Source organism: Morus notabilis, unplaced genomic scaffold (assembly GCF_000414095.1).
Source record: "Morus notabilis unplaced genomic scaffold, ASM41409v2 Scaffold262, whole genome shotgun sequence".
NCBI classification, from domain to species: Eukaryota; Viridiplantae; Streptophyta; class Magnoliopsida; order Rosales; family Moraceae; genus Morus; species Morus notabilis.
This window is the reverse complement of record NW_010364747.1, coordinates 476,028-497,228: the sequence shown is the minus strand read 5'-3', so window position 1 is coordinate 497,228 and position 21,201 is coordinate 476,028. Positions and strand designations below refer to the sequence as shown.

Genomic DNA, 21,201 nt, shown 5'->3' with positions numbered 1-21,201 from the left:
CAGCTTCAACGAGCTTATGGCATACCTCAGTGAAGACTTAGTGGTCGAAGGTACTAGAGAATCATTTGACTTAGTTCAATGGTGAAGGACACGGGCATTAACTTGGCCAATCCTAACTCGATTGGCAATGGATATATTTTCGATCTCAGTCTCCACTATTTCATTCGAACAAGCCTTCAGTACGACAGGAAGAATACTTGAGGAACGTCAGAATGCATTGCAAAGGGGCATTGTTGAAGCCTTGGTCTGCATTAAGGATTGGGATCGGGCCGATCAACGTCTACAGGATACAATTTCACCGGCAAGCCAAGAATGGATCAATGAATTTAATCAATTAACATTTAATTTTGAAAACGATCCTTCAGCTTCAAATTAAATTGTAAATTTGTAATTTGTAAATATGTATTTACTTTTGACATTGTAATTGTATAACTTTGTAAGTTTGTAAAATTTGTAATTCGTCACAAAATGATTGCATTCTTTTTTCCTTGCCACGTTTTTGTCCCAATTGGGTTTTTCTTAGTAAGGTTTTTAACGAGACAATCATGAATTACGAATTTAAAAATTAATATACAAAATTTATTTATTAAATTGTGTTAATAATGTTTGTTGAATGTTGATTTTAATTTTTATATAATTTTAACACAAAATAACTTAATAATTATAAAAATTAAAAAATTAAAAAAAAAATTCGGGCTATTCAGGCGGGCTCGGGCTGCCCAGCCTGGCTTGGGCAAGCAAATACAAGCCTGCAGCCCATTTAAGGGCATTTTCGGGCTCGGGCAGGCCGCCTGAATTTTTCAGACGGGTCAGGTCGGACTTCGGGCAAAAAATCGGTATTTTCGAACGGTCGCGATCTACCCGTCCAAAGTTCCAGCACTAGGAGGCATTAAAAGAGAATGTCGAAGGGACGATAACCAAGCAATTAAATTGTTCAACGCCAAGGTCTCTTCTCAGTTAGCTTCCCTAAGCCGTGAACTTCCTCAGTCCACTATGATTTATGTTGATCTTTACAACCCTCTTCTTGATATCATCCTAGAACCCAATAAATATGGTGAGTGTAATTTAATATATTTAATTCCTTTTGGTGCAAGTAATTTAATACTATCTTGTTCAACTATAAAGCTTTTTAATTTTGTGAGACTATAGTAAAAAATTGAATTGTAAGTCAAAGCAATAAAAAGAACCGGACATAACTTATTTGAACTAGTTATGTATATCAAATCTATGTTACTCATAACCATACAAAAACATTACATTACTGTACCACCCGAATACTTTTAACATTCTTCTTCAATAAATAAAGAAATACAATGATACATGTGTGTGTCATTGTCATAATTAATTTGAAATTAATTTTTTTTTTTTTTTTTTTTTTTTTTTTTTTTTTTTTTTTTTGCTAGTAAACATGTACAATGATACAAGTGTAAAATTGTGATATTTATTCAACTTTTAGGAATAAGAATAAATTTTTAATTTTTTAGGACGGGCTATTTCTAGTATAATGAAATCTATTATATATATGAATATTATATATTGTATATATAGATTTAATTTGAATATTGTATCTATATATATGAAATCTAATATTGTATATTGTATATTTTTTAATTTTTTAGAATTAATTTTTTAGGACGGGCTATTTGTATATTTGTGCTATCCGCTAAGCAAAAAGGAACTTACATGGATCTGGTAGGAGATTTGCCAACGTGCGCGGCCGAGCAAAGAAAGATCGACAGCGCTATCCCAATCCGGCTCGAAAAAGAACTCGTACATGGCCTGGAAGAGGAGAGAAAAGCGTGGGGGCAGTTTCAGCGATGCGTCTATTTGGCCCCAGGAAATGTCGGGCACAACAAACTTCGGGTCAAAGACCCTCACCCCCGGAAGCAGCACTGCCTCTTTCTCCGGAGGAGCCTCAGAAGCCTCGGGAGCATCGGTAATGTCAATTACCGGCATAGATTCAGCTCCCACTGCAGGGGTCTCCTCATGACGAGGCCTCTTTGGCCTCGGCGCCTTCTGGGTAGAGGATTCCTCAGCCGGTTGCCTCAGCAGAACACCGGCGACATCCGCTTCGCTCGACAGGTCACAAGGCTTCTTCTTTGAGCGCCTCTTGTCCCCTAGCAAGCGCAGCCCGAGGGTGGAAGTCGAAGCATAAATAAATAAATAAAAACGTACCGCCGGCGGTAAAATGGAAAAAGTCTTTGACGGTGTCAGTATCAGCCGAGTCAGGAAGGGATAACAGGAGACCAGAATGCTCTAAGTTCTCCCGAGTCAAAAGGGTTTTGATGTGGCCCTCGTCCTCTGAATAGCTGAAGGCTGTCTTAACCCGGGCGAGCGTGCTACCAGCGAGCTGGGGGCGATCTTGCACGGAAGAAATTAGGGTCAGCGGTGTAATAACCTGACGGCGACAGGAAAAGCAGTCAAAGGTACATACTTAGCATCCCGAAGGACCTTTTCACCCCTTTTAGTTTAAAGGGCTTGTCCTCGGGGTGGACGTCGAACATGCCTTTAACTAGGAAGAACATGGGCTTCCATCCATGAGACGACGATGGCAGTCCCCTTATTAACCTTCTAAATTTGAGCTCCAACCGCCCATAACAACCCAAGAAATACCATCCCTCGCATCTAGGGACTTGGCAGAGCTTATATACAAAAAGGAATTCATCCAAAGGCACCTCTACGTCAAACCTTTGGTCCCAAAGCATCCACATGCTGGCAAAAATACACCAGAAATTTGGCACCAATTGGGTGGGGGAGATGCCGTGAAGGTCGCAAAAGTCCTTCACAAATGGATGAATGGAGAGAGTCATCCCCGCAGTAATGGCCCGGGTATATACAGATCGATACCCTAGGGGAGGCTGACTCGCCCTGTGATGAGGGTCTAGCAGGAGGAATTTAAACCAGCGACCATCCACGCGCCCCTTTTGGTACCGTGGATGATGTCCCTATCACGGGTCTTTGGCTCCACAAAGTCGGCCATAAACCATGGCCGATCCTCGTCTGGCCCCATAGACGCGACCAGAATATTTGTATCCCGGCCGCTGATCCCATCGGCGGAGCCCCTAATCAGGGAACCACCAGAAGAGGAAGCTTCGGCGGCATGTCCCTCATCACTACCGTCGATCATCCGGTCCACACTGTCTTCGTCGTCCCTCGGGTTTGGGATGTAGTCCTCGACATCCCTTAGGAGTGGGTCACTGGAAGTATGAATAGAGGAAGACTCCGCAGCCGGAGACAAATCCGGCCTGACGACGGGTACTCCCCCTCGACGTAGCCTTCTTCTAGGTGCCATTACTGTGAAAAAAGAACCTAAGGTTAGTCCTATAAGTCGAGGGGAAGGAAAATCAGTTTGGGGTCTAAGAAACCAAGGAATCCTGGTTGGTTAGAGCTAGGAACTGAGACGAGGACCATTCAACTAAGGCGTCGACTATTCAACTAAGGTGTCGTTTATTCAACTAAGACGCCGACCATTCAAGCGTGACGACGACTGTTCAAGCTAAGTCCAGAATATTAAACAAATCCGAAATTGCTCAAAGTCCCAGTGGCTACTCTAAAACTGTGAATGAAGGTCAGAACAGTTCCTAATACTCTTATTATACCAGTTTTTAGTCATTTCCCCCTATTCGAAGAATCTATCAGGAACCAGGATAGATTAAATGCGGTAAAAGCAAGAGGGATAGACAGGAAATGGTTACCAGGAGTTTAGAAGCGAGATGAAGGCACGGGCTCTGGGAGAAATATCACTGAAGAACGCAGTAAGTCCTGGGAAAATTTGCGCTGAAACGGGATATTCATTTCACTTTCCTAAATGGCAACTCGATCTGTAAACAAGAACAATATTTAGGTTCATTAGTCGTAAATATGATGTCTCATTCTTACTGTTATATTTATGACAATGTTTTATATTTGTCTTGTAATTTATTTTCATGCACATCCAGCCAAAAAAAAAAAAGAAAAAATTATTTTAGTACCCTATTAATAATATTAGAATGGTACATTCACTTTTAAATAAATGTTCTTTCAGTGCAGTGAGACTGATTTTTAGGACATACAATGTCCAAACTGTCCTTTTCATTAATCAAATAGAAACTAATAACTTTAAAAAAAATTCTCAAAACATTTTAACTTATTTTGGTTTTTTTAATTTTTAAATGTTTTAAAGGATCTCTTAATTTTTTTTTTTTAAAAAAATTATTAATTTGTTGTTAATTAGTGAGAATTGTAGAATGCACATTTTATATTTTAAAAATCAGTCTTATAGTGTAACGAAAAAATATTTTTTTAAAGGTGAAGGTATCATTTTAATATTATTAAAAAAAATACAGGGTATTAGCTATGGAGAAACTTTATTATAGAGAATACTAAAATACTTTTATCCCAATATATATATATATATATATGTATATATATATAAATATTCGTGGAGTTGAAGTACTTACCTTATGAAATAACCAAAGTGATCTTTAATGGTGAACTCACTTTAGCGAATTATTTAAACAGAAACTTTTTAGTCATGTTTTGAAGTGGCTAATGATGTTTGTAGCAATAAACGAAATTTTCAATTACTTATATAAAAGCAAAATTGAACATCTAGTCTTTGACATTTTTCCTTTTTTTTTATTACTTTGAATATTTTTCTTCGAATCTCTTTATGGTGAATTTTTGTATGGAATCTCTTTCATCAACTTGATCTTGATTATCTTCCTTTCTACATGTTTCATAGTAGTAAACTCCCCATAGTGAAGTACTTACCTTAAGAAATAACCATAGTGATCTTTAGTGGTGAACTCACCTTAGCGAATTATTTAAACAGAAAGCTTTTAGTCATGTTTTAAAGTGGCTAATGATGTTTGTAGCAATAAACGATATTTTAAATTACTATAAAAGCAAAATTGAACAACTAGTCTTTGACATTTTTCTCTTTTTTTTTTTCTTTTAAGTACTTTGAATTTTTTTCTTGGAATCTCTTTATGGTGAATTTTTGTATGGAATCTCTTTCATCAACTTAATCTTGATTATCTTCCTTTCTACATGTTTCATAGTAGTAAAACTCCCCATGTAGTAAAACTCCCCATGTAACAAATGAGGTTTTGGAAAATAATCTAGCTGGTGGTTAATTTTTTTTTTTTTTTTTAAAAAGGGTACGATAAAAGTACTCTACTGATAAAATACAGTTTTTAACTTAAGTTTAGTTAAATTATTAGCATGACTAAAGCCGGGTTCTAACCTCTGTGCAAGGCAATAAGGTTGCAGAGCCTAATTCCATTAAGGCTTCTGTCTCCCTAAGAGATTAATTCATTTCTCATTCTTTAATTTGCTCCATTAACGAAGTCTTTTTTAACCCAAAAAGATAAAAATAAAATAAAAAACGGCCATCTCTATCAATCTTACTCACTTCATTTGAAACACGTAAGGAATATGCTTTGTTCAGTATATAACAAGTCTTTTTATGTGTTTTAATACTGAACAAAAGTAAAAAAACACCAAGAACATATCACGTATTTTTCTGGAGAAGAAAGAAAATGAGATTTGAGAGAGTAATATTTTCTGGTTACGTTTTACTTATTTATAATTAAATGGCAACCTCTAATTGCACCCTTTAGAAATAACTGTTACCTAATCAGAAAGGTTGTAACCTTTCTGTAATTGTAAAATTTGAAACTACATTGTTTTTGAAAGGTTGGAACCTTTCAGAAACTTAAAAATGTATTAATTTATTTTTTAAAATCTGAATTTTAAAAGTAAAATTAAAATATATACTTTTTTTAGGTGCCAAGCGACAATTACGCCTAATAAGCACCAAAAATGCCACAAGAGACTGTCTTGCTGCCACTTCGTCAACCCACTCACTTGTGAGGTGGCTTATAAATTGCTTCTTCACTTTATAAATTTCCAATATGAGACTTTGATTGTCAAGCTACAAACCTTGTTCTTATACTTAAACTTGAACAATTCCAACACTCTTCATCGTTTGATTCTTCTCTAATTAACTCGTCTTGTTTTCTCTGGACCATTTTGTGGACTAATAGACATGCATAATTCTTTGAAGGGAAATAGTAGGAAATAGGCCAATATGAAAAGCTTAAGAAAGTATATAGGCTAACTTTGAGTTATAGAAATTAACAAGCCATAACTTGTCAAGTTATGGTTCATAATCAGATAAGTTATGGATAAACTTGTCAAGTTATGGTTCATAGCCAGACAAGTAATGGACAAAAACCGGGAATAACTTGTCAAGTTATGGTTCATAACTAGACAAGTTATGGACGAAAACAGTAATTTGGCTTATTTATTAACTTATATATATATATATATATATATATATTCACTCGTTGAAAATTTTAGTTTTAGTTCTTAATTAATTAGTATTTTCGTTCCGGGTCTTAATATGTTGTAAACATACTTAGAAAGTTACGTATAAAAATTTGGTTTTACAAATTTAGTAGTACAAGAGTACTTATTAATAGGCTTTTTTTATTTATTTAAAAAGGGTACTTAATAGTCTTTATTTTGTTTATCACTTGGAGACATTTTTCAATGTAGCAAATTTATTTTTCTTCTAGCAGGATCAGTAGTTGTTAGTAGACTTTTCTTGTAGTAGCAGCAGTAGATGTAGACGACGTGGTAGTAGTACAAGTGACTTGTGTGCGTTTATGATTGCATTTAAGTAGTATTAATAACTAGCAATTACATCTTCAAGCAAAAAAATATATATATGGGGATAATTATATCCTTCTAGCTAACCAATCTTATCTCGAATTTCTTGCATACTTGTACTTTTAAGAAATCTGGTCAACGAAATCATATTTCCTTTCATTTGCGACATAGATATGATCCCTTCCTTTCCTTTAGTGGCAAATATTGTAACTAAAGATCCATGCAACTGTTTTTACAAGATGTCATAGTAGTAAGTAATAATTTCTCGATCTATATATAACAGTATGAACTAAGCATATAATATAGATGCAGCGAGGTACAAAAGTAGTTATCGGTCACTCTTATAGCAACATAGGCCGCACAACTTCAGTGGTTATGTAGCGTCCACATATAGTACTCTTCGATGTTCTCTCTTGTTGGAGCAATAATTGAATTGTTAAATACCCTAAATTGCATAATAAAGAAGTATATGGTCAATGACCCTATCAATTAAACCAAGGCATATTAATGGCTGGAGATGACAACTCTACAATACGGGATTCCAAATGAACATAGAGTAGAAAAATAAACAAATTAGAGCATCTTCAATGTAATCTAAACTCCAGCATTCAAGTGAGAGAATCATTCTCGAATGAGAGTGCGTTTTTTAGAGCAAAATTTGACATATATAATCTTTATTAGTCAAATATTTTTTACATTTGATTGATATTGTTGTATTATTTTTTCATTTAATCATCGTGAGAACATTGTTACATCCAAACTATTCTGATATTTAAATTCTGTTTTACATTGATGTCTTTGGAAACTATAACATTTAAAAATTTAATTTCAATTCCATGATATATATATATATATATATATATCACTGTCCAATATATATATAGTTTGTTATTAACGTGTCAATATTTTTATTGCACTCGCGGTTGTTATGCTTGTTCGTAGCTAGCTCTTTAACATGTATCTCCAGTATTTTTTTTTTTTTTCCTAGTAAGCATGTACATCATCTAGTTACTTATCAATTTATATGCGAACCGTGATGAAGTCAGAAAATTTTGTCAGAGAAGACTAATTGCTACGATAACGATTGACTAATAATGATGAAAACTTTAATTAAATTCAACAAATTAATGTACTACAATTGTCCCCGATATATATAAATATATATTTTGAAATGGGTCTCCGACAAATTTTAATGCCTTGAAAATATTGTATAATAACCTCAATATTAAAGCTATTTAAGGTATATTTCTTATTGTACATAAAAATATAATTTATAAATTAATTTATCATTCAATTTTATCCATAGCGGAAATTAGTACCCTTCTCACAGTAGTAGTATACACTATAGAATTAATGATAATATCAGAAGTTGATAAACTAATGAATATAAGTTTATTGGTTTCCAATCTAAATATTTTTCATATAAGATAACTAATACCTTTCAAACGTAGCTATTTATCATTAGAAAGGACATAGATAATATAAACTTCAAGGTGGTCATCTAGTGTAATTGGGCTTTTGTGATGAATTGACTTTTGTTGAAGTGTAAAATTGTGATATTTATTCAAATTTTAGGAATAAGAACAAATTTTTAATTTTTTAGGACGGGCGTTTTGTAGTGTAATGAAATTTAATATATAAATTTAAAAAATAAAAAGTCAAGCCCCCCACCGTCCAGCCTGTCCCCCTTACTTTATTAATTAGCGGCTAAGCGATCTCATAACCATCTTTCTTTAACCAGTTGACCTTACTTCGTAATCTTAACCTCCCTTTCTTTATAGTTTAACTAAGTGACTTCTTTCTTTATAGTTCAACTAAGTGACTTCTTAACCTTAACATACTTTCTTACTTACTTTAGCATAGGCCTTCACCACTTGGGCGCTTCGGTCCCATGCTAGCTACGTCCCGAATCATGATCCCAATTTCTCTATGAAATAAATAACCTATCTCAAACTTTTCATGTGCAATCCATATATTGATTTGACGTTTCAATAAATTTGGAAGCTATGTTATTAATTAGTTTTGCATCAATTCTCTCCCAGAATACAATCACACCCATCAGATATAGTTTGCAGTACTTTTCGGACGTTGAGCATTTGTTTTTGCACTAATATTGGAAATATCTAATTAGTCAGGTTAGATAGCATTCTGAATCCAAATTCTCTGGAAATGAAAAAGCAACGTGCCAATCTGTGTGCGACATGTATCAATGCCACGTCATACATATTTTTAATATTTATAATACCAGTTTCCCAACTTTTTCATCAATCAATATTCAAAAAAATTTTGCATGCAGCATGCATGTACAAATTAAGAATAATAACCACATCACTATAATATGATAACAAAATATTTAAGAGAACAAATAATCAAATGAAATTAAGAACAAATGATAAAATATTATTTACCATCTTTTATTTTTTAACTCCTTAGAAGAACCTTTTTGAGAGCTAGCATGATTAAGAGCAAGGTTGAAAGAAAATTAGTTAGTTGTGAGAATAAAATTAAGTGCATATATATAATCAGTTGCTATAGTAAGATTAAGTGATTTTTTTTTCCCCTTTTGTTCTTGCTTTGCAACCAAACAGTTCTTCGAAAAACATTTAAAAATATTTGAACTGAAATATCAAATATGCCACAAGAGAAGTTTGACAATACATAATCAATTGTTGGAAGAAAAAAAAAAGAATAAGTGTTAAGAAAGATTAATATTAAGAAATAATATTTGTTTTTTTAAAGAAATATAATTAATATGTTCAATATGCTGAGGTGTAAAGGTAATGGTCCTAATAAGAGGCCTCAATTTAATGGGGCCTTAGGCAGTTGTCTAAATAATGGCCTTTACCCTTAAGCCAGCTTTGGTTTTTATATAGATATACACGATAAATACACATCTTGGAGAGGGCAAATAATAAACGACTGAGAAAATGCAGTACTGCTTTTGTTTTAATTATTATTACTCATGTATCCTTCTGCTTCTATTGATCTGCACTGCAGGAGCAGCCACAAAACTGCAAAGAAATGAGAGTATTTTGGCAATTCAAGCGTTTGGGGACTCATTTCTTGATACAGGCAACAATAACCATCTCATCTCCATAACCAAGTGCAATTTTCCTCCTTATGGAAAAGACTTCCCCGGAAGGAAACCAACAGGGAGATTTTGCAATGGAAAAGTTATCTCCGACTTGATAGGTACACACATTAATTATGAATATATTAGTTATATATACATGGGGAATTATATATATATATATATGTATATATTGGATTTTAAGCGTGACTATTGAATTTTGAGAAATGGAGCCAACAATTTGTGCAAAGCAAAAATTTTGAAGTACAATAATTTTCTTCATCTATTATTCGTTCAAGTTTTTTTTTTTATCTTCATTAATTTTCTTTTCTGCTTCCATCTACCTTTTTTTTTTATTTCTCTATAAATGTTGGAGTAATACTTTGTTTGAATTATATTGTGGATTAGACCAATTTGGTCATAATTACTAGTAATTTCTATAACTGAAAGGAGTGAAAGTTAAATTGTACTTTTATAAGGTATGATTGAATTGTGATGAAAATAAATCCATATAAATATTAAAATTAGAAAAAACTCACTATCTCATGTTGTCGCCCAGCCTACCTTGGTCCCGTCATGAGTGACTACTGATCATGCGACATTTCTCTTTCAATTTCTCTTTGCTGAAAATTAACTTGTATATATATTTGTCTACAGTACACCTATATACAAATTATATTTATATATATGTACATATTGGTGATACTACATATACGTTTTTTTTTTTTTAATTTATTAGTAGAGAAAAGCTACGAGTTTACTTTCATATCCACAATTTTTTTTAGAATCTTCCATGTCCAAAATTAGCACCAACGTCCAAAAAAAATGCCCTTTAAACCGCAAAAGTAAAATCTAGGGTTTAACGATGATCAATTAATGTTTACCTATGAAATTTTAGACAGAATCCAATTCACAGTCATAAAGGCAAGGTAGACATTTTTCTTTTCTTTTCCTTCTTTATTGTTTTTGGTACTCCAAGACGTGTTGTTTCTACAGAGTAAAACTAACCTCTTCCTTTCTTTGTTTTCACTTTTCTTATCCAAAACGTCCTTTTTTTTCTAATCTATCCAAAACGTCTTTTGTTAATCTGATTGAACTTTTTTATTTTATTTTTTCTGTAACTAATTATTTCACCACAAGTCACAAAAAGGCGAAAAACAAAAGGGAGAACATCATCTGTGTGGTGATAACTAGTAGATTCATTGAACTTGGAGCTTCTGCAACAGAGACGAATAGACCGAATCCCATCTTTCTTGAGCCCTAAAACTCCAACAACCTCCCAAAAAAAAAAAGGCTTGATTTCTCCAATTATGGGCGTCTTTCACTCTTCAAAATCCCCACCCTCCACAGAGCCATTAAATTTGAAGGAGCCACTAAATTCCTAATTGCCAGTAATTACTACCCTCTCCAATATGAAGGAGCCATTAAATTTCCAATTGGAGGCTTGGAGCTCTTAACTCAAGTGTCGAATTTAGAAAACCCTAGACTAGAGAGAAAAAATCCTGACAATTCCTAGCAAGATGTGTTTTTTGTTCTCTCTTGTTTATTATTCAATATATTTTTCGCAGAAGAATGAAGACATTTGGGTATAATTAGAATTTAGATTTAGTGAAAGTGAACACAAAACTCAATTTTTAAATGTTAAATTAATCTCATTCTAAACACTTAACTCAAATTTAAAATTATAATTTAAGGTTTTATTCATTTTATCGATTCGAGTTTAAAATTTAAATTTTTTTACCGTAAAAAACTATAAAAAATAATTATATCTAACATTTTTATTACAATAAAAAATTAGAGTTGGTGAAATGAACTCCCATTAAAAAATAATGAGGGAAGAAGATTCTTATCCGGATTTACGGAGAAAGAAAACGTCAGACTTAACGATAGTAATAGACGGAAATTTGATGTGCAAGTCTTTAAAGTATTAAGGTTCCGTTCATTTCATCAATTCGAGTTTAGAATTTGAGTTTTGCTACAGTAAAAAACTCTTAGAAACAGTCACATTTAACTTTTTTATTACAGTAAAAAATGCTCACATAAAATTATATCTTAACTCAAATTAAAAACTCAAATCAACTAACTAAATAGACCCTAAATAAAGTGTCATAAAATTACTGGTTAGGACATGATTTAGGCCAAGAAATTTTAGACAGGGATCTAAGTTATTATGATTGGGTCAGAGGTCAGTAATTAAAAGAAAGCAAAGCTTAAAGTACTTTTCTATTTCTATTGAAAACAAAAAGTACTTTTCTATCACAGAGTAGAGCCTTTAAATTGCATGGCACCATCCATTTAATTTGGCATAACTGTGCTATAGTACCATGTTTATTAAAAACAACATTATTTTTCCGTGTGGTGCAAGTCCACAATTTCCTTTCCATTGACTCAATATAAGTCCCGTTTATTTTATTGATTTGAATTTAGAATTTAAGTTATATTTCTTAACAAATTAACATGTGTCATTTCAACCGTTTCTCAACAATGAATATGACCTGTGTCCATTCTATTAAATAACTTAACGGAAGAAAGGCTTAATTTTTTTTTTTTTTAACGATTCATACTCATCATATATATAAAGGTCAATTTATTTCATATACTCAAAATTAAATTATTAATTTTATTATAGTGTTTTAAAAAAATTAAAAATTTTAAGTGTTAGAATTAAAAATTATAATTTGAGTATATCTTTTAAATAGACTCTAATAAATATTAAATGAGTTATAATTCAGAAAGAATTTTTATAAATAATTCTAACTTATAAAAAATATCAATTAATTTGACAGTTTCAAAAAGCATGATAAATGAAAAGATATGCGTAACATAGCGTGGTAGTACCATACCACCTTTATTTCCATCACGTACATCAAGTACGTGATAACCCAATGTAGATTTGCAAATATAATAAAAGTATACGTATACTTTTTATTTAACAAGGAAAACCGCACAGTGCATGTATATAATTCGATGGAAATATATATTCAGCGAATTAAGCGAATAACATTTTTTTCCTTGCAGCTGAAGCCTTGGGAGTTAAAGAACTTCTGCCTTCATACCATGACAAAAACTTGCGAAGTAAAGATCTGCAAACAGGCTTGTGTTTTGCCTCAGGTGGCTCCGGATATGATTCTTTATCATCCAAAATAAACGTATGTAATATATTTACTTTTACAAGACGTAATTAACTTTCTCATGATCATTCTATTACGTAACATCTATAAGTTAAACAGATGATTTATCATTTCATTAATTCGTGTACACATATGTTTAATACGATTAGCAAGTTATCCCACAATCAGATCAACTGCAATTCTTTAAAGAATACAAGGCAAAGCTTAAAGAAGATGTTGGGAAAGAAAGATCAGAGACCATCATCGCCAACAGCCTTTTTTTAATATCAAGTGGTACCAATGACATCTTATTCAGGTACTTTGGAACTAAACTTAGACAGTTACAATATGATGTTCCAACCTACACTGATCTTTTGGCGACATGGGCTTCCAATTTCTTCAGGGTACGTATAACATGAATTTTCTGATCATTATCGTATTATATATATATATATATATATATATGTGTGTGCGTGTGTATTTTTACAAAATATCTCTAATTCGACATCCAAGCTAATTTGATATTGATACCATCGTTAGTACGTTAGTTTAACACTGAGTTTGTTTTAATGGAATACGGGATGTTTGGTTGGAGGATTCAAACCATGATTTGAATCATGATTCATGGTTCGTTACAGTGTTTTCTCTCACAAAAAATATACGTAAATCGAAAATAGTTCTAATTACATAATTCTAATCCATGAACCAAACGTTAGTCGAAAACCGTTATGATCAAGTATTATATATTAAAGCAAATCAAGTGTTACATGGATGTACCTGCGATGCCAGGTCACACGAAAAATGATTTGGATCCCGAATTTGAGACTTTCCCAAAACACACACACACACATTTTCTTTTTTTAGTCGATTAATTAATGCAGAATTGAGTAGGATTTATACAATATAGGGGCAAGAAAAATCGCGGTTCTTAATACATCACCAGTGGGATGCCTTCCATTTTCAAGAACTATTGGAGGAGGCAGTGAAAGAGAATGTGCAAAGGACTATAACCAAGCAGTTGAATTGTTCAACGCCAAGCTCTCTTCTCAGTTAGCTTCCCTAAGCCGTGAACTTCCTCAATCCACTATGATTTATGTTGATCTTTATAATCCTCTTCTTCATATCATCCTAGAACCCAATAAATATGGTGAGCGTAATTTAATTTATTTAACTCCAATCCTGCATAAGTTTAATATTATCTTTTTCAACTTTTACAACTTATTTATTCGGCTCGAAATAATATGATTTACCTGAACTAGTATATGGTTACCATACAAAGACATTAACTTACTAAACTACAAAAATACGTTTACCATTTTCTTCAATAAACAAACAAAATAAAATGATAAAGATATGTATTTATCATTATCAAGATTAATTTGTACTTCTGTTATTGACAATATCTTTGCTTGTGAAATTAATTATCTATCCAGGCTTCGGAATATCAGATAAGGGGTGTTGTGGTACTGGAGCCATAGAGACGGCGATTCTGTGTAACAAGTTGACTTCAACTACTTGTTCGAATGCGTCTGCTTATGTGTTCTGGGACTCGATCCATCCCACCGAAGAAGGTTTCAAGTCACTTGTTTCGAAACTCGTTCCACAACTCTTTGAGTAGATTATTATTTTCTTACAACGTAAAATAAACCTGCTCAACATGATCTCTGCCTTTCTAACTGATCAATCGTACGAATGAGAGACTGATAGTTTTCTGTAGTAAACGGGCCTGATCTCTCTTCCAACTCATCAATCGTACGATGAGATACGTACGAATAGTTTTCTGTAACTAACGTGCTTTATTGCAGTCTCCAATATTATTAATGTTATTTTTGTTTAGCGTCACTTTATAAATGTGTATTACTGATAGACAGTACACGCATGTCTGGCCATTGATGAGTCCAGATCTGCTGTCTTTTAATTCTCATCTCATTTGTTGTCCCCTCAATAAAAATTTGACACTCATCAAAACTTTTACACCTCAACTCCTATTAAATGATGCTAACGGTCGCGGGCAAACGGAGTTATCCCTTATGATGGAACAAAAAGAATGGATGGTTTTTCTTTTTATTCTTCCCACCTGTATTATCGAAATCATTTATAAATAACTTTTCAGCTTACAGATCATGAAGTGGTAACTGTACTCTTTGAGAGTTCTTACGTATTATCATAGAAAAAATTAGAAAGTAAAAAAGTTTTCTTTTAGACAGAAGGTAAAAGAGTTGCTCGTAAACTTTTTCCTAAAAATAAAAAAATAATAATAATTCTTTGTTTCTAATTACCATCTCAACAAAAACCCAACCCCAAGATTTAAAAACAAAAAAAAAATCTAGGTTATCCCTTTCTGAAACTTTGTGGCCTGCGGGTTGAATTGGTCTTCTTCTCGCCGGAGTATGAGCTTGCTCATCGAGGAATCTTAAGAAAATTCCACTCTCTCCGAAAACAGTTATGCGATTAATGATGTGTTTGTGGAAAAAGGGACGGATGTTGCTGGCGACCCAGGACTTGGTAGCGGGGAGTGTCGCGTTTCCGACGGTGATAATGGAGGAGATGTCGGTACCGGCGAAGGCGCGAAGGATGTTGGGTTGGCGTAAAAGAACTTGATCTAGTCGATCGTCCTTCGGATCTTGAGGGAGGTGGAGACCTATGACATGGCGTGAGGTTGTCGACGACGGTGCCATAGTTGACGCCGAGATAGAGGGTGGGTTTTCACTTCCATGGCTGGTTTCAACACTTGGGAGGTGGAAGTGACTTTACGATTTTCTCTATTTGGTGATTGAAACAGTGACGAACACGAAGAAGTGTTCGACATCGGCTCAGTTTGGTATTGATTTTGAGAGCCTAAAAGCGCTTCTTCACCCAGCTAAAGTTGTTTGGACTGTTTGGTAAGAAACAAAACCGTAACTTATTCAAAAATCTGAAGCTCATTTCACCTTAAAATCAGAAGCAGCTTTTTAGGTGCTTCTGATTTTAACTTGTGCGGAAATCTCTTCTCTTCTCATTAATGAAAATTTTCTATTCCCCATTTTACCCTCGTTGAAATCAAAAAATCTCCATCTACCCATATTCCTCATCACTCCGTTCTCTCTCCTCTTTCGCTCTGCTCTCTGTTCTCTCCCTCTTGTCTCGCTCCTCTCTCCGGTCTCTGCTCTCCGTTCTCCATTGGCCGGTCTCCCTCTTTCGCTTTCTCTTTCTCTGTACCAAAAAAAAGAAAGAAAAAAGAGAAGAGAGAGAAAGTTGTCTTCTCCGGCAACGGGAAATCTCGTCGGGATCGCTCCGGTGAGGTACTCTTCTCGAGCACTCTCTCATTCTTCTCAATTTGGAGGCTTTATCAATCTTCTTTTATGCTTGTATCTGTATAGGTTTCAAAAATTCATCCTGATGTTTTTGCTCTCGCGTGCTTTTTCTCTCTATAGATCATTCACTATGTTTCTGATCGTGGTCGAAGCTTGATTTCTAGGGGTTTTCTCTCTCTTGGTTTTGTTCTTTTGCAGATTAATTGAGCGACGCTTCAAAAGTTCCGGATTTGCATGGTTTCTGTCAATGGATGTTAGGGGCGGTACTGTGTTGTAGAAGTTGGAATAGGTCTGCGAGTTTCTGTTCGATATTGGAGTTTTGAAGAAGGCAATTCTGATTGTGTAGGAGTGAGCAAGTTCGTTTAAGTGTTTTTGCCGAGGTGACTCCGTGAGCCCTTACAAAAAAAATGGTAATTAAGCTCGGAACTCTAATTTGAAGTTCTTGCATTGCATGCAAATCTTGTGTAGAGTTTTGAGCTTCCACTCTTGGTGTGTTTCGGCTTCGAATTAATTATTGTGGATGTTTCATGGATTTGTGTGTACAATACACACATAAATATTCATATATTGAATTGAATGTTTTTTTTTGTTGGGTTTTATGCTTTGGGAAATATTCACACTTGCCCAGTAGATGCAAATTAATCGAGTGTTGACACTGAGTTTGAAAACAATACTCCAGAAGATGATTACCTTACTCTATAAGTCTAAACTGAAACTAAACAAGTCTTTTACCAACAAATCCACAAGAAACAAGCTGAAAGTTCAATATAATTGGCTTTCATCACTGTAGAGAACTATGGTGTAGAGCGGTATTAGAATCCTCTCTTCTTCACGGAACGAGTGTTTTTATATTGTTCAATCTATTAGTTGACCGCACAATTCACTTCAATTAAACTGTTTTAGGATGTCAATGTTCTAAATGAAGGAATTTGTTCCTATATTGAAAATCTTTAATTGGAATTCAAGTTCTGATCTATTGTGTACTTCATTTTCTATTTCGGATTCATATGATTGATTTGTAGATATCTCAGTTGTTTTTCACTTCTTTCATCTAGTAATCTTTGAATTTCTTCCAAGAACATCTATCAAGGAGTTGGGTTGTCTATAAAGCCTTATGCATTCTACACAGAAATGGCTAAATGAGTGGTTTGAATGTATTTCTAGGAAGCTGTGGAGAGGCTTTCTTTAATGAATCACCTGGATGGTGATTGTCCATTGTGTTTGTATTCTTTAGTCTCAGAAGATGACCAGAACAAGAATTTACCGTTTATGAAGTTGATGTCCTGTTTTCATTGCTTCCATTGGTATTGCTAGGCTCTAATTTCTCTACTTACTCTATCTTTCATCGCTTGCAGAATTTGGAGCTGTAATTTGTTCTTCATTCTTTTTTCTCTTTTTTTTTATTGTGGCAGTGAGTGTATTAGTAGGTGGTGGACTTGGCTTCAAACAGAAAAGAAAACAAATCCTGGTGGTTCGTCAAGTTCAACTATGCATCATGCTAGAGACAATGACTTTAAAGAAGGTATATATGCGTCACAAGTTATTGCAGCATTACATTAGGTTATATTTATAATGAGAAGCTTTGGATATGGAAGCTTTGGATATACTTCATTCAGGTGCCTGCATTCAATTGGAACATGGGCAGGTAAATGCTCTTATGTTGCTGCATTCTTAAGTGCTATTTTTCCTTTCTTTTGTTTGGCTCTGAATTTGTCGAATTATGCAGAAATGAATGCGGAATTGGCTTCATTGTTGGGTATAGGGGATAAAAAATCTTTTGTTTGGCTCTGTGGACCCTGCCTCACTTTTCATATGTTCTGACGAACTGCCTTAAGCAAGCCAAACGGAGCTACGATACATCTGCTAATTAAAGCATATGGAGTAGTAATCCTTTAAATGAAAGGGAAAAAAAATCAAAATAAAAATAAAAGCAAAAACTAACAAAAACAGATAGCCGCCTTTGTTTCAAAGTCTGTAGGATGCAGCAATTATAAGTAACAGGAATACAATAATTATAGGTTCCCAATCTAAAGTCGAAAAAATAAAAGTTTTTCCCGTATCATCGGAAGCGGTTCAAGAAAAGAAGGCTTTTTTTTTTCTCCTATATTTTTGAAGATGAAAGGTGGTGAATTCTCTACGTAATCTATGGCTCTGCGATTTGGGGAGTTGCAATCCCTGGTGATGAAAGGATTTCGATTGTTACTGCCATGTTCTTCATTCACTTTGCTATCTTGTGTGTTGGAGGATGTATCTTGCACCTCTCACAGCATTTGGCTTATGGTTGGTTCACTTTGTTAGACTTTAAGCAAACAAAAGAGGGACAAAAAGTCTCATATCGCTAAAGAAGAAAAGTGGCCGTTTGGCTATGGCCTATATAAGGAGGCCTAAGCTTTTGGTTTCAATTGCACCAGTAAGAAAGCATGGGGGTCGAGTATGGGTGTATTTTTTTTTTTTTTTTAATATAGTCGATTTCTTTTTGAGGCCTGTGGTTTGTTTTGGGATTTTTCACTTAAATATTGTGTTGGGATAATCTTAACAAATATTCATTGAAAGTGCATGACTCAAGATTTTTTTCCTGTACTCTTGATTCATAACTCTTTTAATCAAATAATTACACTAATAAAAGGTATTTATTAAAAATAAAAAGTAAAGGTTCAGACTTATACACTCTCAAAGATAAATTTTTTATTTTTTTTATTATAAATAACATGAATACAATATGATGATTTACGCACTCGCATAAAATGAATGGAAGATGGACAAGACGAAGCAGCTACTCTCTTGTGCACACTGTGCTTCACCTCCATAAATTAGCCCCTTCATTTCTTTTAACCATCAATCGGGCCTAGCACCTTTCCTCCTTTACAGAAACCTATACCTACACGAATCATCAACTAAAACTAGTCTCATACTAGTGTTGTGCAATCTAAATAAGATAAGCATGCATGATTCCCCAAAACTTGCTGCATTGTTTCCCAAAAAAGGAGAAAAAAAGAGTATTGTGACATGTGATGTTCGTGTCTTTGTTTTTTTTTTTTGGTTTTTTTTTTGTGCCATAGTTGTTTATTGTAATATGAATTTCTTTGTTAAAATAGTTCCTTTTCATGTTTTCAAATCCTTTGTATGACTAAATAATAAAGTGTGTTACTTGATCTTATTTGTTATTTAGGAACAAAAAGTGTGATATTGGCTATATTGTGGTTTCTTGGACTACGTGTGGATAGAACACAAAAGAATAGGAGCAAAAATTTACATCCACGTATTGTATTGTTTCCAAATACGCTATATAATAAACAAGAGAATACTAAAAAGGAAATCAATGATGTTCAATCTCATTACCTTATTTCCTTCCCAATCTCATTACTTTTCTCGTTAAATTCATTCACACCCTAAATTTAGAATTTCGTTCGTATACTAATGAAGCTAAAAATTGGCAATTATCTTAGTTTTGGTGGGTGTTCGGATATCCACTGCAATTTCCAATATTAAATGGCAGCGTAAACTTACAGACCTGGAAGCGACTTAGTACTTACTGTCTAGAAATTCGAACTGGGATGAACAAGGGGCCTCCCTACAGGCGAAAGCCTTACTCTCCGTAAATCCTAATTTGGGTATAAAAAGGTAATTTGCTTAGTTTCAATTTGGAAAGATGCAACGTGCAGGCAAGAAAGATGGTATGTCATCCAATGGGTATGAAAAAGGATGGTTTAGTTTATCTCAAACACTATCATCTATATTATGCAATATCTTTGCAGCCTCCAGGTGCAATAGCAACTGGATAAATTTAAGATTAATTTGTTCAGTTAGTTGCCAAGCACATATCAGTTTGGATTATACTCGAAAACCTTTATGCAGAAACAAATAGGCAGCTCAAAACCACCATGCCAACAACAGTTGCAAGTTCAATTGAGCATGCTTTCTGTGTGCTAATAATGGTGAGTATAATGACAGTGACACCAATCAGAGCGAGAGTAATGCCCTCCCAAACACCGATGTCACCACTTCCACCATCCTCGTCTCTTACCTGTCGACCGGTTAAGAGGCAGCTTCAAATAGGTGAGGAGCCAATTCCCATGCTCCTTCGGAAGTTATGGAAGACTACGGCTACTGGAATCCCTCTCCTTATTTTGGTAGAGGTATTGCAGCTCCAATCCTTCATGGGCATGTAGTTGAGGAATCATCGCACACAGATTGCAAGCCTTCTGAAGGAAGAAGATCTTGAACAATTCCTCCTTTTTACGCAATAAATTATAAATGGACCTAAATGTATTACCATGACAAAGTCCCAGTTCCATCTTTTCCTTTATTTTTACCTCTGTTTTCTCTTTTACATGTTGCCATATAGTTTTGTTTGCCGTAAAAAAAAATAATCACAAATGGGCCTTACTTAAAAAATGAGAGAAAATAAAACTTTGTGCTGGCAAAAATAAAAAAAAAAAAAAAAAAAGAGGAATTAAAAAAAATACACGTTTTAAAATGTGAAATGATAGTAAAAAAGTGCAGAATGTGACAAAAATGGGTACAAAACGTGAGGTGGTATAGAACATATAGAGTGATATAAAAAAAAGGGTGCAGAACGTGTGTACAGAACGTGAGGTGATACGGAACGTGGAGTAATGGTTAAAAAAAAAAAAACAACTGTTACCGAATACTCTTATATAAAGAAAGAAGCGAAAAAAAAAACTTTTCTGAACACTTTGTACGTGTGTGTAGAAGAGTGTGCAGAAGAGACGTGAAAGAAAGAAATAGAAAGCTACAGGTGTGTTGTGGGAAAAACGTGAGAAGAAAACAAAAAAGGACTCTGTGGAGACGTGTGTGTAGAAGAGGTGAGAGAAAGAAAAAAAAAGTGCGTGTGTGCAGAACAGAAGTGAGAGGAAAGAAAGAAAAAAAACATATATCCTCAAAAGTGATAGTTCAAAACAACATAGTATATTTGAATCAAGTTCTATATGCGCTTTGAAATGTACGATTGTGATTTACTCTTTAACACTCTACGAAGATAAATCTTATATACATCTTATGGTGTGAGATTTTTTATACTCTTAATAAATTTCTAATACACTCATGGTGT

At 34.0% G+C, this 21,201-nt stretch overlaps 1 protein-coding gene across 1 annotated transcript; it reads left to right on the top strand.

The window, feature by feature from the left end:
- Window positions 1–9,548: 9,548 nt before the first annotated feature.
- On the top strand, window positions 9,549–14,843 carry LOC112093278 (GDSL esterase/lipase EXL3-like). Its single transcript, XM_024171409.1, has 5 exons — window positions 9,549–9,849; window positions 12,746–12,876; window positions 13,008–13,241; window positions 13,729–13,984; window positions 14,271–14,843. Exons 1-5 carry the CDS (start codon window positions 9,585–9,587, stop codon window positions 14,453–14,455), a joined length of 1,071 nt encoding a protein of 356 aa, XP_024027177.1. The 5' UTR covers window positions 9,549–9,584; the 3' UTR covers window positions 14,456–14,843.
- Window positions 14,844–21,201: the final 6,358 nt, after the last annotated feature.

Coding starts and splice junctions, on each gene's coding strand:
- LOC112093278 (XM_024171409.1), top strand. CDS start 9,585: ATGCAGTACTGCTTTTGTTTTAATTATTATTACTCATGTATCCTTCTG. Junction 13,242..13,728: donor GGGCTTCCAATTTCTTCAGG/GTACGTATAACA, acceptor AGAATTGAGTAG/GATTTATACAATATAGGGGC. Junction 13,985..14,270: donor CCTAGAACCCAATAAATATG/GTGAGCGTAATT, acceptor TTATCTATCCAG/GCTTCGGAATATCAGATAAG.